The following is a 17664-nucleotide window of genomic DNA, read 5'->3' as shown; positions in this document are numbered from 1 at the left end:
AATAAAGATAACATTTGCATCTTTACTCCAGGCCAGGTTAAGGACAGAATATAATTCTACACCACTTCAGTAACTGGCAATTCATCATGAACTCTGAAATAATTCTAGAAAAGCATTTGCAGAGGAAATATAATTTATACTTCATATTAGCACACAAATTTCTTCTTGTCTCTGACACCTTTGGCTGCAAGACAGGTCTAGCAGAACGATCCTGTTGATGCAGCTGTCATTAATGCTGGAGAAGAATCACTCCATGTCCACAGGCCATAAATTCATAGACTGGAATCACAGAATGGTTTCAGTTGGAAGGAGCTTTAATGATCATCTGCTTCCAGCCCAAGTATTTAATTTTCAGGGGGATTTTAAATACCTCAGCTATGCTTCAGGATGGGAGGGTCAGGCAGGAGAGCCTTGATCCTCTGGCACAGCACTGGCGCTATGACTCCCCACCCCCCTTCAGCTTTTTTTTTTTAATAGCGCAGTGGATTTGAGCATCTCCTAAAATTCAGAGACACAGGTGAGTCTGTGGGAAAGCTCCACAGGAGGTGAACAACACGGACTGATGTCACTCCAGATCGTGTGTGTTCCCAACTCCTCCGGGGAGTGAGTGGCTCAGCTCGTGCCACACGTGGCTTTGACCCTCTGGCTCCTCAGAGAGACCCCCCTTCCAACGGGGCTCAGCTCTCCTGCACCGCACCAAACGTGCTCTGAGCTGGCAGGAGCAACTGAAGTGAGGAGCAAAACAAATTCCAGGCGTTGGTTTTTGAGCTGCTCTGTGATTACTGAGAGGAGAGAATCTCTGCTGCCATAGAAACGGCAGCGCCAGCCCAGGGACCACGCGCTGCTGGGGCACACCTGGCACTGCTGACACTGTGACACGTGCCACAGCCCACTGCTGCACCACCCCACCACAAAAATACCCAAAATACGAGCCGCTGCTCTCTTCCAGAACTTTACAAAGTTGATACTTCTCTTGCCAGCAGGCAAAGAGCTGCTGGTAAATACAGCATCAGCCAAGCCCGGTTACAACCTGCTCTGTGCTTCCTCACAAAACAAAATCCATGGTAAATTTAGTGCTACTTACCCAGCTCTGCACAGCCTGGGTGTGGGAAAGGCACCCAGCACCTCTGCAAAACCTGTGGGTGACAACAGCACAAGGTAACATTCAGAACTCCAACAGCAAGTGTTTAAATCCTGCTTCTCTCCCACGGGCTCTCACTGCCCTCCAGCATCTCTGCAGACACCCCTAGCAATCAACCAGGGACCACTGAAAAGAAAAGATCTCCTCAGATGACAAAGTGCTGATTACTATTTTACAGACATATTTAGAAGATTTTGTTAAAGAGATTGTCTTGGCAAGCACTGCTTAAATAAAAAAGCTGAGCAACCAAGTGAAAAAAGTTACTGAATTCCCCTAGGAAAACCCCACTCATGTTGTAAACTGAAGTAATTAAAAAAGCAAACAAATCAACTGTTGTATTTATGCAGTGACTTGAAGAAAAGCATTAAAAAATTAACATGAATGTGTTTGACAAGAAACATGTATATGTACTAGATAATTTCATCATGATGAGGAATTGAATTCATTGCACATAATTAGTAAGTTAAAAGCTCTGGTATTTCAAGTGTTTAATTGCTGAGAGAAAACAAACCTAGGTATGTTTCTATAAATATAAATCATGTAAGCTATTTAAAAGAAGTTATTAGAACACCCGACTTTCAGATTATCACTACAAACTTACTCTTTACAAAACCACAAAAACCACTCCAGTTACAGACCAGAAACATCCTGAGGTAAATTCAGGGCTCCCACCCTTGCTCCAGGATGCACAACAGCACTGACCTGCCAGAAGGGGCCACGTCGACCCAAAGGGCTGTGTTCAATTAAAATAAAGAATTAAAACAGAAAGAATTAAAACATTTATTGGGCATAAATATATTACATATACACTACAGATACAGTTAAGTCTTACATACATAGTGTAGTATTTGCAAAATCTATACATTAAAATTGATATGGCAGTTTTAATATAATGCATATGAAATAGTCTAAAATTTACAATACAAGAAAACTTCTGATTATTTTTTTTTTTAAAGTTGAAAAGCTTGGAATGTATGTTCCCATAGTGAGGTAAAAACATTTTATTTTTCTTTTTCAATTTAAAGAACTGTGCAAGGATAAGGTTCATACACATTCAATTAGGGCACTTCTCAATCGTGACACTGAATACTGAGCTACTGGAGCCAACAAACAGGATTAGAAAACACTTCAAGTTCATAAAGAAAAAGGCAGAACAATATAAAAACATCTCTCTCCTTCCTTAAAGGTATTAAATATGTAGTGTTTCATTCTACCTTTGTTGGTGGTGGTGGTGGTGGTGGTGATTTCTGTGAGAGCAGAGCGCCCTGGGGTTGGATCCAACACCTGCCACTGCTGGGCCAGGGGCACGAGGAGGTTTGGGAAGGGCCAAAGCATCAGCAGTGGTGGGTCAGGGACAACATCCCCCAGAACAGAAGGGTGCGACAGCAGTGATCTTTGTCACTGACACGCGGGTGACAATCAGATCACTATGGCAGGAGATACAGGCTGAAAACGCCAAAGCCACTGGGCCTGTCCCAGCTGCTCCAGCAGGATCTCCCAAAAGCTCAGCAACCAGGACTCAGGACTGGGGGCTCTGCTTCGTGTGGTTACAAGGGACCCAAGAGATCAGCAGTGACAGAGATGCTTTGAGTGTGACTGATTGCTCTCCCCTCCACGTCTGCTCGCTGCTTTTAGTAGCACTCGTATTTCAAACTTTCAAAATTGCTAACCTGGAGCACATTGGGTTCTTTCCTTTCTTTATTAAAGCAGTTTTGTTTCTTTTCTTTAAAAAAAGGTGTCAAGCTCGGATTTCATAGCAGCACTGCTCAAACAATATACCAAAAATAAAAAAAGGCAATCTATTCAAATTTCTGGGTTTTTCCAAACTAGCGGTCTTTTCATCGTTTTAAAAAATACACTCTTCTCCCCTCCAATGAAAACAGCTGTATACTTTTTGCTCACAAAATACAGATGCAAGGTCACAGAGTTTCATATCACAAATAAATTTAAATAAGATGTAAATAAATTTGACAAGCCATGACTTTGGCAAAAAACAAAAAAATATATATATTTAGCTCAATGCCATTAGTTTGCAAGGCTAAATCAAACTAATTATAGTCAATAACAAAATACAGAACATTTCTAATATTTGCTACATCTAGAGAGGCACACAGAATAATTCATTGATCTTAGCACTTTCTTTCCAGAGATGATTTTGTTTTTGGATACATGTAAACGTTTGAATCACTGATAATGGGGTTTTTTTGGCATTTAATGTACTAGATGCTCCCATCTTCAAAAACACAAGAAAATGCAAGAAGATTAATAATACTAGGAATGCTGCCAGGTAAAAAGTTGACCTAAAGTACAACAGTATAAAACAGACAAAATGTAACATGCTATGGGGAGGGTGGAGAGGGGGGGTTTAGATTAGTACATAAGTACACTTTTTACTTTTTATTTTTTTACAATAAATAAAAAGATTGCACTGTAATTGGTATTTAAAGTACTGTATGCAGTATATAGTATAAATAAACCTAAAAACAAAAATAATGTTTTTTTCCCCATTACTTTGGTTAAGGGAATATTATGCTAGTACAGGACACTGAATCTTAGACGATGGAGACAGAGCACAAAAAAGCTATGACAAAAGCAAAATCAAGTAGCAAAAATATACAAAAACAAGAGGCAGGGAAATACACTGTGTCTGTTGCACCCTTTTGGAATCTATTTGCACCTCCAGCTCATTTATGTCCCTGAGGTACTTGCACAATGTTGACTTAATATAAATAACCCCATGACTCAAGAGTTAAAAATCTAGTGTCTTGATGGATTAAAATGTGTCTGGGAAGGGGCAGGCAGGAGGGGGACACTGCCACCAGAGCAGGGACCATTCCTCTGCAGGACTGTCATCTCAGTTTTGCCAGGTACCAAGTTATTTCAATCAGCCCCGCGGTAAGAACAGCATAGACACCCTTCTAAGGTATTTAAAACAAACCGATGTGATTTCTGATACCTCCAAGAAAGTTCCATAAAATAGATACCCCTCCAAAAAATAACAATAATATTAATAATAAAAAAAAGATCAACTGACAATAAAGTTTGCTTCCATTGAGTGTAAATCTCACCTAATTCAGTAGAGGCAGTAAGCTGTCACCAGCTCGAATCATATAAATCAGGCAGAACGTAATAGAATAATATCTAGTATTAGATTAGGAATAGTTATATACAGTGACAAACAGACAAGTTAAAGCAGCTTTTAAATAGCTGAACATGGGAATAACTAACTATTGCACAATGCCCTCTTACTTAAAATTACTGCTAGGAATCAAAATGGTAAAAAAAAAAAGATCTATAATGCTTCGTAATTTATACGTAGTTTGGTTATTTGATTTCTTATACAGGCAGTTTATAGTGTTTGTAACTGTAAAAATAACAGGCAACTAAAAAGATTTTTCAACTGCAGGATGTTGTTCCAATTTAAATGCACTAAACAGTTAAAATAAAAACTTAGGTTTTATCTTGAAAAATTGGGGCAAGTGTAGTGAATAATTCGTAGGCAACATTGCTAATACTGTTCAAGGAAAAACTGGTACTTGACTAACACTGTATTCTAGTCTTACCACTATACAAACTTGTGACTAATGTTTAGAAGGAAAAAGAAGAGACAAAAAAGGTGACTCATTATTAAAATTTCCTAAATAGTAAGATAAAATAAGAGACTGCATGAACTTCAGTGAAAAAAGCCAAAACCAACATTGAAAAGGCAAATTGTTGACAATTTTGAAATCATGAAGGAAAAAAAATCTTGCTTTTGGTATCTGGTTTGCTTGTTTCTCCAGTTTGACCACTTCCTAGTTCTGAATTTCAAAAAGGTGCATCAAAACACTGATTTATCTTAAACTGTAAAAACAAGAGCAGTATATAAAACGCATGGTAGAACGAAGGATTTCAAACCAAAAAAAAAAAAAAAAAAAAAGAAGAAAAAAACCAAGAAAAAGGAGGAATATCTGAATAAATGTGTGGATTATAATGCGTAGCATTAGTTAAATCTGTACTTTAGACTCCGGCTGAATTGTCTACTTCATGAAGAAGTACTGTAATATACAGGCGAAGATGATGGAGAGGCTGGCGAAGCCGAGCACGATGAGGGCCGCAAACTGTTCGTCCGTGGGCACCATGGCCTTGGCCTTGGCGTCGTCGGCGCCGCCCGGCTCGCCCGCCAGCACCAGGGCACTGCGCTGCAGCGCGAAGGCCACCGAGGGGCTGAAGGGGCCGCTGAGCTCCTGCCAGGGGTCCAGGCACCGGCGGCAGGCGCACACGCGGAACCGATAGTCTGTGTTCACCTGAAGGCCTGAGATGTGGAATGTGGTTTCTTCTCCCTTGTAGACCTTAAAAACAAAGCAGGCAGAGCGGTCAGACACAACCTCAGCCCGCCTTCGCGGCGGCGCGCAGCGCGAGGGTTCGCGAGGATTTCAGCGTGGAAGCTCAGTCTGAGGCCTTAAGTTTGTGTTTATATAAGCTTTTAAGTTCTTCAGATCCTGTATTAGTGAACATGATTGCTGCATTAGTTAGTGAGTAACTCTGAACTTCACACAGAGTGCTAGTAAGCTCTCTCCACAGTTTGGGCAGACAAAACAATCCTTCCAGGCCTGAGAACCAAGGTCACCCTCGCAGCCTCAGGCCCCGAAAAGTATAAACAAAAATGAATTTTGGAGGGGGGTCAAGTGGGGGAATGTGACTTCATTACCTGAAGGTGCAATTGGACAATTAGCCTCTGATATGCAAATAGACCAAACGGAATCTGTCTGAGAAACTCGTGACCATTGTCCATCGTGGGTGTAGCCTCCATGGGGTTTTTGCACTGGTGTATCTGCTGAAGGCCTTTAATAAATACCCACTTCAACTGTGTCCAGCCTGTTCTAGGTAGCCTTTCCAGGCATCAAGTCAAGTCTCTAAGGAAATGCTTCTCAAAGGAAGGAACTCACCGGGTCAACGCAGATTTTGAAAAACAGAGGCATGTGGAGGACTTCTCAACAAGTCTCAACACAGTGCACACAGGGACAGACAACAAACACATCACTCAGTGCAGCAATGGTAGCACACACTAATCTTCTGTGGGCGCGATAAATGCTACAAACGTACTTCTGCACTCTGGAAGTGTGACTGTACACCTAAAACATGTCTAGGACATAATCACCCTGTCTGGCCCAAAAAGGAAGAAAACCTGCAAACGAGGTTATTGGAAGTCATTCAAGGTGTAGTTGTAAAATTGCTTACAAATGTAATTTTAATGTATTTTCCCCTCACATTTCTCTCAAGAAACAGCAATCTTGCCAGAAATTGCACTTTCAGAATTGTGGAAATAATAAAATATTATTAAGGTGTGAAAATTTTCCTTTTGATTTCATTATATTTGGTTGTTTACTAATCCAAACCCATCACCTATTTATGTTAATCAAATGTAGGTACCACATGACTCAGAGCACAAGTCACAGTATCAGAAAGGAGAGAAAAAACTGAGTATCTGAGTCAATTTTGTGACTTAAATGGAAAAAAAACCCACTGGAAATATTCAAAAACTCTGAAAACAAATGATTTATATTAATGGAGAGTTGTTGAGACTGGTATTTTATGAAATGAAAAAAATCATGTCTGCTGGGAAAAAAAAACATCCTGAACTTCAGATACTTCTTCCTCTGCTCATTTACCATTTCCTGTCTCTTGGCTGTGGGAGCAGAAGGCTCAGAGCATCTCTGCCCTCCCAGAGGCAAGAACTCATCTTAGAAAAGGGGAGCAAGTGGGAAACTAGTCCCAAGCCCATAGAGGATTTCCTGTGTGTTACTCTGGAGTAAGAAATGAGGAGAAAAGAGAAGAAACCTGCTCAGCTAAAGACTGCTTAAAGAGCTCAGCTTCCCAGCTTTCCTGTCCTGCTTGCCCCTGAGACTCATTCCTTGGTTAAACAGTCAGGTTGCTGATTTTTTGAGAAGGTCTGTGACAAAAAGATTAAGGTGCTTCTTTCATTTGTCTTCTCCTTTCCTTTTCAGCTTTCACAGCTTTTCCAAATGCAGTTTGAATGATGGCGACTCTGGATTTCCAGACTAAGTCCTCTAACTGGCTCATGTTTCTTGCACCTCAGGCACAGATCAAGAAACAACATTTAAATAAACGTTTCCTTGCTCAAGTACTGCTCAGCATTTGCAGGAAGTTCCCTCCAGGTCAAGAGATAGGAATACAATAAATTCATCCCACAAACCCCTGTGACTGGCCGCCGCCACGCACAGCTGCCTCTCCTCTTGTCTTTGTTTGTCTTCCCAAAGCCAGTGAGGAGTGAGTCACTGGCTTACAGTAACTGCAGGGAAAACAAAACTGGAAGTGCTGTAGCAGCCCACTGAAGTGGTGTGAGGGTTGAAACATCTGCTTGCACAGCAGCCCCCATCCCAAGAACACCTCTGCCTCTCTTCTCCAATGGCAATTCCATTTCTAACACCCACCTGATGTGGGCAACTCTGCTGTCCCACAAGACAGAGTCAGGATTCCTCCACCTAACTCCATTTCTTTAGATTCTGAGTCAGGGCAACTCAAAGCCCTCACAAAGTAACTGTCAGCAAGATTTGCTTTCTGGTGATGCTGTAATTAATAATTTAATTTCACAACATACAGCCAGAAAAGCTCTATGTGCCTTTGCCACAAATAAACCTTTACAACCAATATGACCACTTCTGAACCAAAATAAAAAACCCAATAAAATCCAAAGAATGACATTTAATTTAAAAAAATTACAATCTAAACATCATAAATTACATTTAAGAGATGCTAGCAATTCCATATATACAACCTGCCTTTGCACTGAAAAAAATACTGTCCAGTAAAAAAAAAGTCCTGGGTTTTTTGCTTTTGTTCTGTCAGCGTGGCGAATACCAGTGTAACTGGAGGCCAGGCTTGGGTAAATCAAAGACCTATATCTTCATTACAGTCTAACAGGTACAGATGGCCAAGTTCACTCAAACCAGCTATTCAACAGCACTTCTCATACAAAGGCCAGACAGCCAAGTGAGAGAAGAATGTATCTGTAAGGGAAGCTTGAAAAATTGTTGAAAGTAGGTAGATGATGTGAATTAATATTCACCAATGATAAAGACAAAACATTTCCTGCAGTAGCACTAAGATGGTTATGAAAATTGCTCTGCTTTCAGTGGTTTGGTAAGTGTTTAGCTCAGTGGACCTACCTACCAGTAACAGGTAAACAATTACTAAATTGTCACCCACTCCTGAGAGCAGCCTCTGTACCCTCTGCCAGGGGCTGCAGCAGCACCTCAGAGCTGGGGCAGGATGCCCCCAGCACAAACACGTTTGGTTGTGAACACTGCTACACTCTGTGAGTGGACTTCACATACACAACAGAAAAAAAAACCTTGACAACTATGAATAAGGCCTTTAAATCTGCCAAACAAATATGGAATCAAATATAACTCTATGAAGCAGAAATATTATTTTATATGTAGCACATTACGCTTTGGTGGCCAACAAGCCAAAGTGAAGTGCCTATCCAATTTATCACTTTCAGTTCCTAAAAACAGCTTTTTGGTTTGGACACTTCAGGATACAATAAAAATGTGATGAGCTTTTTGCCTGGCTCCCTCAATGGGAATATCATCACAAGTAATAAACTGCTGCTGAAGACCCTTATGGTATTTGATCCTACTGATCGAGCTAGAGAGACAAGAGAATTCCTGCAGGCAAGGATTTCTCAATTTCACTAATCTCATTAAATAATTCCAACCCCATCTCCCTCCTTTCCAAACAATAACAATGGCAGCCATAATTGCCCTATAAGAAACACACTGGAAAGTGCAAGGTAACCTCACCTGGTTGTTGCACCCTGATGCAATGGCCAATGTCTTTAATAGTTAATAAAAGCCTATTTTGTATGCTGATAAAAAGAATCATAGAATGGTCTGGGTTGTAAAGGACCTTAAAGATCACCCAGTTCCAACCCCCTGCCATGGACAGGGACATCTTCCACCAGACCAGGCTTCTCCAAGCCCTGTTCAATCTGGCCTTGGGCACTGCCAGAGATGGGTTTCAATCTATGTTGAAAACATACCCACTTCAAAAGTTTAATTCCTTCTAAGTCACCTGACTGATTTCTTTTTAAGAAACTAAATTGTAATTTAATCCAAACCCAACATCAGCTTCACTCACTCCACTGCTGAGATACTCAAAATCCCCTCAGAGTTGTGTGTCCCCTGAACAGAGAGCCAACAGTGCCTCAGAGAACCTGCCTTGAGGTTGTTTGCACTGAAAAACCCCAACCAAAGGAAATTATTTCCTCCACCTCATGACACAAAATTGACACCAGGAGGCAGAGGAAATACTCAAAGTAAGTGGCATTAATGCCAACAGGTACTGTGTAATTATGTCATATTCTGGCACACAACCAGCACAAGTGCCTTTGACTTACTGAAAATAGAGAAGGAAACAAAATTTTTGGCTGACTAAGCTTTACAGAAATTATTAGTTCACTGAAGTGTTTCAGATATTCTCTGTGTGTCTACACAATATAATCAAAATAAAAAAACAATAATTAAAGTGAGAGCTTGGTGAGGACAAGTGGGCTCTCCCAGGCTCCTACCTCTCAGTGCAGACCTGAGAACTGCTAAGGGGATTTTCACACACCCAGTGTATCCTACCCATACTTTTTCTTCTTTTGGAAAGCATTTGGAGACAGGTTTTTTTTTTTTTTCTCAGAAGAGATGTGGCAGAAGCTGATGAAACACTGCTGCCTCCAAATTCTTGGAAATTTCAAAGGTAGAACATTTTGCTTCAGTGGCAAACAATCTAAGGATAAAGAAGCTTTAAAAAGTTCAGTTCTCACTTCCCATGGTCAGCTCTTAAAAGGATTTGGTTCCTGGGTGATTTTATCCCAGGACTGCTCAACTGGGAAACCAAACCTTCGGCTGCTGGGCATTCCAGCTGTTCTCCCAGACTGCAGCTCCTGCAGGTGCCGCACAGCCCAGCCCGCTCTCCTAAATCCAGGTTAAAGCTATGCAAACACAGAGACAATTTAATACACTTTGGAGATAAATTCTGACTGAGCGAGCTATGCCGGATAGAAGTGCAAGAAATAGAAAAACAAATCCAGGCCACTGATTCCTGGAATCTCCTGTGGCTTATATCCTGATTCATAAACAAGGAAGATTTGATTTCCTAAAAAGAATTGTCCCAGGCCATTGCTTTTTAAAAATTATCTGTAAAGATAAAGCACACAAATACACAAAAAGGAACACACTGTGTGAGAAACAAGGAAAGGAGTAGTTAGCATTTTTTAAAATACACTCTCCAGGGAGCTAAAATGTCATCTGCTTAGCTCCAGCAAATCCAGTTCTTCAGACAATTCTCAGCAGAGAAATATTTACAGAATATTGTCCCAGAGGAAGGCAGGGATGGCTATAGGCCCAGTCTGGAAAAAAGAGTACTTTCATATCACTTCTGCTAGATCAAATGCTGGAAAATCAGCAGCTTTTGGGCTGTGGAGGGCTGCAAACACTGGGGTGCAGGGGAGGGAGACAGCTCAGGTGTGACAGTCTAGAGAGAAAGGACAGCTTTACCCAAAAGCATACCAGTGGCTGATGCTGCATTCCATGAACAGCCTGAAAATCTAGAGTGTATTTCACTGGTGCCAGCCTTCAAAACAATTTGCAAAATGCTTCTAGTATAATATACCCCTTTAGATGCACATGCAAAATATATTTGTCACTTGCAGGGAACAAAACAAATTTAAAAATAAGTTTAGGACTTGCACTTCAAAGGTAATTAACATATCACTAACATTAATGAACATATTGGTGCCAGGACTTTGCAGTTAAATAGTAACAGGTGATCACAGGCATGTCAAAGCAGAGGTGAAATGTATTAGCCAGAAAAACACTGAAAGGTGTTTCTGTATTTTATCTTCTGGGCACAGGAGCTCAGAGCACGCAGGCACTGCAGCTCACGGCCAGGGATGAGCCCCAGTGCTGAGACACCACCCACAGTCCTGATGGAGAAAAAACACCTTGATGGGCAAAGGTGAAACAGTGGAAGTCTCCCTCTTTCCCATGGCTGGTTATCAGCCAGCACAACTACACAAGTCCCAGTGTCACTTGGAGCATCCCAGCCAGGAACCTCCTCCAGGGAGTTACAACTCACACAAAAACCCCTTGTCAGGCTTGAGCCTCACGAGAAATGAAGACCTTCACATAAGAAGACCCTGAAAGTATTTTTTACTTCCTTCACTGCTGTTTTTTTTCACACCACCAGTTCTGGACTGCGCAGATGAAGCCATCACTTCTGTGCCAGGAACATGAAGCTGTGCCCAGCTCTCCCCAAGGACTCCAGAACATTTTAAACACTGGGACTACGTTCACTGAAGCTGTACCTGGAGGTGACACACCAAAGCTACTCTGTGCATCAGGCAACAGCAAAATGGCTCCACTTATCCACTTGCCACTGATAATATGAGGCCAGCACAGTACACAGGGTTTTCATTACCTACACCACCACCAGAAAGGTTTCCTGACAAAAAAAACCCCGTTAGGTTTCCGAATCTTTATCAACCCCATGAATTGTCCTCCATTCTTCGTGTTATTTTTGATAATTCATTAGTTCACAGCAGCACTCAAAAACAGCCTGAAGAGGAACAAAGACACAGTTGCAAAGAAAGCACTAACTTATACATGTTTTTAAGAGTTTAATTAGCACAGCATAAGAGTTTAATTAGCATAGCATATCTCATTTCCTTAAATTGGATTTATTTGGAATCTGCATGACAACGAAAGGAAGCACAGGAAAAAGAGAGCACACAGATGAAGTGCCCTGCAAATCACACAGCCAGAGGTGTGACAGATGAAATAAAAGACCTAACTGTGAATGAGCTGTTCTGTTTCAGGGGCTCTGGGGAAGTATCCACTTGCGATGTCTAATCCAGACAGACAAAGGAAAGAAGGATCAGCTGTACTTCACTGCCTCTATTTCCACAGTGACAGAAAGGATACACAGCAGTTACACGTGCATCAAAACCTCAGACAGGAATGAGACAGATGAACAAACCACTTAAGGTGTACTTGACTGAAAACCTTGATGGACAGTCTTGGAACTGGCTTAGAAAGATTCATCTTCTGACTTCATCTCATCTCCAGATAATGGTTAAGAGCAGCCAGCTCAGAAGCAAGCATGGGTGGACAGAATTGTAACTTTTTAAAGGTTACTACAGTTAAAAATAGTGATTAGCCACAGAAAGAACACAAATCACTCCAATAAAATAATGATGTTCTATATACTCCCTTAGGGGAGAAAACAGCCCATTACAGCCCTTAATTTTGACTCAGCCTTTACCAAAGTGCACCTGACACATCACCATAGGGTGTAATTCAATACAGTAGAAAGAAGCAGCACAGTGCATTTTCAAAACCATTTCCATTATGCCATCAATTTAACAATATTAAATCCAGACCATTTCCCTACCTGCTTGTATTCAGATTCTCTTCCAACCAGTACCTGCAGAACATAACCAACAGGATCTCCCTTCATGGGTGGGACCATTTCCCAGGTAACTTCACAGGAATTTCCTCCCAGCTGTGTCACTCGAGGGGCTACAATAAAAGGAAAAGTGTTACTGTTTAATATAAAGACTGCACCAAAATCTTATTTTATGAGCACTGTAATATATATCAGAACATTTTAAAAAGGCTAGAGCACCTCTTACCTGTCAGCTCTTTGAGCTGCTACAAAGGAGGAGTGGAATTAGAGAAAACTTTCAAAACTTAATTGCAGTGCTGTGCACTGATCTTTTCAAAGCAGAAGCCAATGCACAGATTACACAGGCATCCATAAAAGCAGCAATTCTGTGAAGTTCTGAGCAAACACCTGTGCCAGTGAAGATGCCTGTGCATCCCTCCCATGCCACACACCATTGAAAGAGAGGAATAATATCAAACATTTCATTCAGGAAAAACAGGAGAAGGAATGTGAGAAGAGAAGCTAAAGAATCTTATGAAGTCCAGCCTGGGAAGCAAAAGGACAAGCATAATTTTTAAGACTTGGACTTGAATATAACTCTGAGTCTGACACCCACGTGATCAGACCTGCTATTTCTAGCCAGACTTAAGACTAGTGCTCTCAGTAGAACTCCAGAGAAATTCAATTTGTCAGCTGTTACAAGGCTGCTGTCCTTGGCAGAGGCTCTCTCACCAGCTGAAAGCCCAGGGATGCTGTGCCTTGACCCACAGCAAGCTCACAGGTCAGTCTAGCAGAGCACAGACAGGGGCAGCACATTTTTATGTACAACAAAGCATCTGCCAGTGGAAGGCATGAAAAAAACTGCAACAGCATCCAGGGTTCACCAACCTCCTGATCAGGCAGAGCCAGCAAGCACAATACCAAAAAAAAAAAAAAAAAAAAAAAGAATAAAACTGGGAGAAACAAGAGTGCTGAACACTTGTATCAGGTGGTTAACACGTGCACGTGCAAGCACATGAGCTTGTTAAGGCAATCCAGATCCCCAACCCTACAAAAACAGACAACAGGAGGGTCTACCAAAGAAACAAATGCTAGTGCATACATTACACGAATTTTAGACTGATTTGTTACTTCCCAAGAGGAACACTTGAATCATGGAGGCCCAAATGTAATCAATATCCATTTACTTCTCTCTGCACATCTGCTAGTGTTGAGAGACTGATAATAGATGCCTTTATCTTAGCTGACAACAATCTCATTTTTTTTTCCTTTTTCCATCCCTCACTTCAATACATGAAGATTTTTGTCTGACACTTAGAAAACACTGCCATTAACAACAAAGCTATTCTAGGGTTTGCATCACTGAGAGAGTAATTAGGAGACCTTACAGGAAAACACACACTTTCTTCTGATAGATAAAAAAGCCAAATTAAGTTTATCACGTAAATTCCTTTGTATTTCTCTGAGCAGAGGAGGGAATCAACTCTATCATTTTGCATCAGACCAGTCCTCCCCATGGCATCACCTCTCCTCAGCAGTGCTCACTAGCACAGTTTTGTCATGCCCTTTTCTCTGTCGCAGCCAGTGCCCTGTCAGGTACCTGAGGTCCCAGCCCACGCAGGACCTGGTATTTGCACCATTTTTACTCAGCTTGATACTCAGCCCAGGGGATGAGTCACACTTATCAGGGACTCAACAGGCAGACTGGGAGTTCAAAACAAACACCTAGGTGAGGTGAACTGAATAAAATGGATTTTTAGCCAACAAAATGCCAAGTGTGGCTACAGTGGCATTCTGGGTCGTGCCAGGCGAGCTCCCTTCCCTTGGCTGGGCAGCACATCTCACACCTGTGTAAAGGTGTGGACAGGATAACTCACCCCTGGCTGAGGATCCTTACCCTCCATCACACAGGTATTTTTTGCTGGAGAGTGTTGTTCTCCCTGGGGGTGGCTCAGAGCAGCTGACCCAGCAGGGAGAGGCATCCCCAGCAGTGTTCTCCCCTCTCTAAATATTTGGTTACAAAAGGTGTCAAAGTCACCAAAGCCAGGTTTTAAGTACCAAGAAGCTTGATACTTAAAGCTTAAAGCTTGACAGGGAAGACTTCAGCACCCAGGAGAAAAGGTGCCTTTGATTTCAGCTCAGCTGATCTGACAGCCCATGGAGCAAACCCACTGCCTTTGTAACAGGTCAAAGAAGGACTAATTAAGCCTAGAACAAAAGGTCTAATTACATGAAGTTTTATAATGAAACATCTTTCACTGTGTGTTTTACTTTTGCTCCTTCCTTCCTTCCTTCCTCCTCTTCCTCCTCAGGAGCATAATTACTTAGGACAAAATTTACACACAGCAAAAGACATTTAATTATAAAACTTCATTTAATTAGGCCTTTAGTTCTCCTAGAGGAACACATACTGAGTTCTAAGTCTAATGCTCTATATGTGAAATATCATAATTAATTTTATATATAAAAGGAAAAATAAACCCTGAAAGACTACAATGGACATCAAATACACAACAAAAAAAATTAAACTTTACTAAAGCTTAAGCAGGTAAGTACACACACACACTACAGCTGTTAGATCCCTTGTATAAATGCTGTGGTAATCCAGAGCAATCCCCTGGTAAACATTATTGATAGTAGCAGCATTTGAACAGGTTTTTTATTACAACAGTGGCTGACATAACCTTTATGTTGCTTGTGTGATTTTTTTGGGTGGTAATTTAGCTTCCCACCATTAAGTAACTTCACAACTCAAGAGAAACCTACAGTCAGCACAAACTGGTTCTTCACAAGTGTTATTACTACTTATAGTAAGCCTTACAACCTCCCCTCATACTTACCAATTACATAAACATTTACATGTTACTTACATGTCAAAAACCATACTAACATACCTTTGATTGCAGGTGGGAGTGACTTAGTTGTGCAGAAGGTACAGATTTCTGAGAAAGGTCCCTCCCCAGCATCATTGACTGCCTGTATTCTGAACGAGTAACAGGTGGATTCTGTCAGCCTCTGGATCTTGTACGTGTGACTTGGTCCCCTATAAATTGGGATAAACCTGAAACAATAAAAATGAGAGTATGTAGTTACACTGGAGTGGCACTGACATTTCTGGTTATTGCACTTACCAGCTCCAAGTATCCATCATGTGAAAACTGGCACCACGTGCCCTGCAGGGCTGTCAAACACACGTATAAAAATGTCCCATTACTAAACACTGATGATGAGGAGGAGGTCAGGGAAAGCAGAAGTTCATTGTCCCTTTTGAAACTACCACTACCTTGCAAAATGATTGCAAGAATTAACAGAAAAAACGTCTGTCATTGGGTTCCCTACCACCATGGAATCAAAATGGATTCAGCCTGTGCCCTGCTACAATACACCATGTGTGCTGCTGGTTTTCAAGCATGATGAAAACACAATTAATATGTTGACTCTTTAATGGATTTGGACTTCATTTGCACATTAAGACACAAAGGCCGTGTCTTGCAGTCATCTGTGTCATCTTCCAAAACACTTCCATTGACAAGACTAAACAAGAGCATACACAAACTTGTCCAACAATGAGCAAAATCAATGTCATTAAAACAAAAAGCATACAGGTGCTAAAGAGAATCTGACTTCTACTTTCTACTGCTCTGCTCAGATAAATGCATTTCACTAACAGTTCTATGTCAGCCAGCAATTTCTAGCTAAGCTCCTGACCCCCAGGAGCTGAGCACAGTGGGAATGAAAGCAAATAATGAGGAAGCACCCAGACTGTGCATCCATCAACTCAGCCTCCACCAGGGAACATCTTGCATGCAATAGTCCTGGCCTTGGAGAACAGAAAATTTGCTGCATAGGATCACATACTATTTTTTTTTATTATTTAGTACCCTTATTCAAGTATCTTAACCATTTCAGGAGGTTTTAAATCATCAGGAAGCCAAGAGATATTTTCCTTTGACCTTACTGTCTAGGTGCTAGCTTTATCCTTTGGCTTTGCATGAGATACAGAGTACAACCAATTTGAGCATTTCAAAGAAACTGGGTCTGTTATTAGCTCTCAGGGACAGAAATCAATTTGTATTACATTATGATTGCAATCCACGTAAGTACAGAGATCAAGAATCATCTGTAATAAAAGGAAATATTCAGGTAATTCAAATTGCTGGAAATGTACTCTGAGGACTAGTGACTTACTAGTGAGTTTTAGTGAGATCCACACCTTGACAGTAAACTAAAGATCTGTGCCCACAAGTTTGTAAGAGGAGAATTTAGAGCCAATTTCCAAAGAATTATTTTCCTAACCTTATGCTTACCCAGTTTAAGACCTCCCTGCTATCCCACATTTCTGAGGCTCACATAAGCAGCCACAGCATATCTCTAAAGACTGACACAAACCTGTGCTCATGGAATAAAATTTCTTGAGATTCACTGCGTGATGAGCAACGGACAAATACTCAGGACAGCATTAAGGCTCAAGCGACAAGATACTCTCCCTCTGCACTTCTTGCAGCTCAATCAGGCAGCTGGCTCAGAAACCACTGCACTACTCACAGGAGTGTAGAGATTTGCCTCTGACCCTGATCCAAGGGCAACAGAGAGCAAAAAAGATCCAATGCCTATTTTAGACTAATGACCTCTTTGCAATCATTTGTGGAGTTAGGTGAGCAAGGGAGGATAAATGTATCTTCCCAGCTAACAGACAAGCACAGCCTCTCTCCAGGTTGGGCCTAAGGCACATTTATAGTCATTCATATGGCCAGTACCAATGACTCAAATGACATTTTCACCTTTTGGATATGACTAAGGTCATTAACACTTCGTAACACTGAGGAAGTGATTGGAAAAACATTTGAACTCCTTTTGTCATTTGGGAACTGGACTAATACTCCCGGTTCAGTTAATACCCATACTCCCATCCAGTTCCCATCTCCACTCATTTCTACTTCTCCATCTCTAAAAACATCTGTCAGGAAAGCAAGAACTGCGACAGAGAAGCTTGCACCACAGGAAGCACACTTAAAACTTCTGAGAATTGAACATCTCTGAAGAAAGAGGGCTTCAAATTTTGAAAGAAATGCTGATGGCTAAGC

The 17664-nt window shown here is 41.3% G+C and overlaps 1 protein-coding gene across 2 annotated transcripts in view; it reads right to left on the bottom strand.

The window, feature by feature from the left end:
* Positions 1 to 1897: 1897 nt before the first annotated feature.
* Positions 1898 to 17664, bottom strand: part of FNDC3B (fibronectin type III domain containing 3B) — a 188792-nt gene continuing 173025 nt past the window's right edge. For both annotated transcript variants that reach the window (XM_068200294.1, XM_068200295.1), the window contains 3 exons: positions 15475 to 15641; positions 12587 to 12714; positions 1898 to 5472 (listed from right to left, as the gene is read on the bottom strand). In XM_068200294.1, the coding sequence (XP_068056395.1) occupies positions 5161 to 5472; positions 12587 to 12714; positions 15475 to 15641 (607 nt within the window). In that variant the 3' untranslated portion in view covers positions 1898 to 5160. The remainder of the gene's footprint in view (positions 5473 to 12586; positions 12715 to 15474; positions 15642 to 17664) is intronic.

Source organism: Anomalospiza imberbis, chromosome 10, assembly GCF_031753505.1.
Source record: "Anomalospiza imberbis isolate Cuckoo-Finch-1a 21T00152 chromosome 10, ASM3175350v1, whole genome shotgun sequence".
In the NCBI taxonomy this organism is placed as follows: domain Eukaryota; kingdom Metazoa; phylum Chordata; class Aves; order Passeriformes; family Viduidae; genus Anomalospiza; species Anomalospiza imberbis.
Note: the sequence above shows the minus strand (reverse complement) of the source record. Positions and strands in the feature narration are given on the sequence as shown.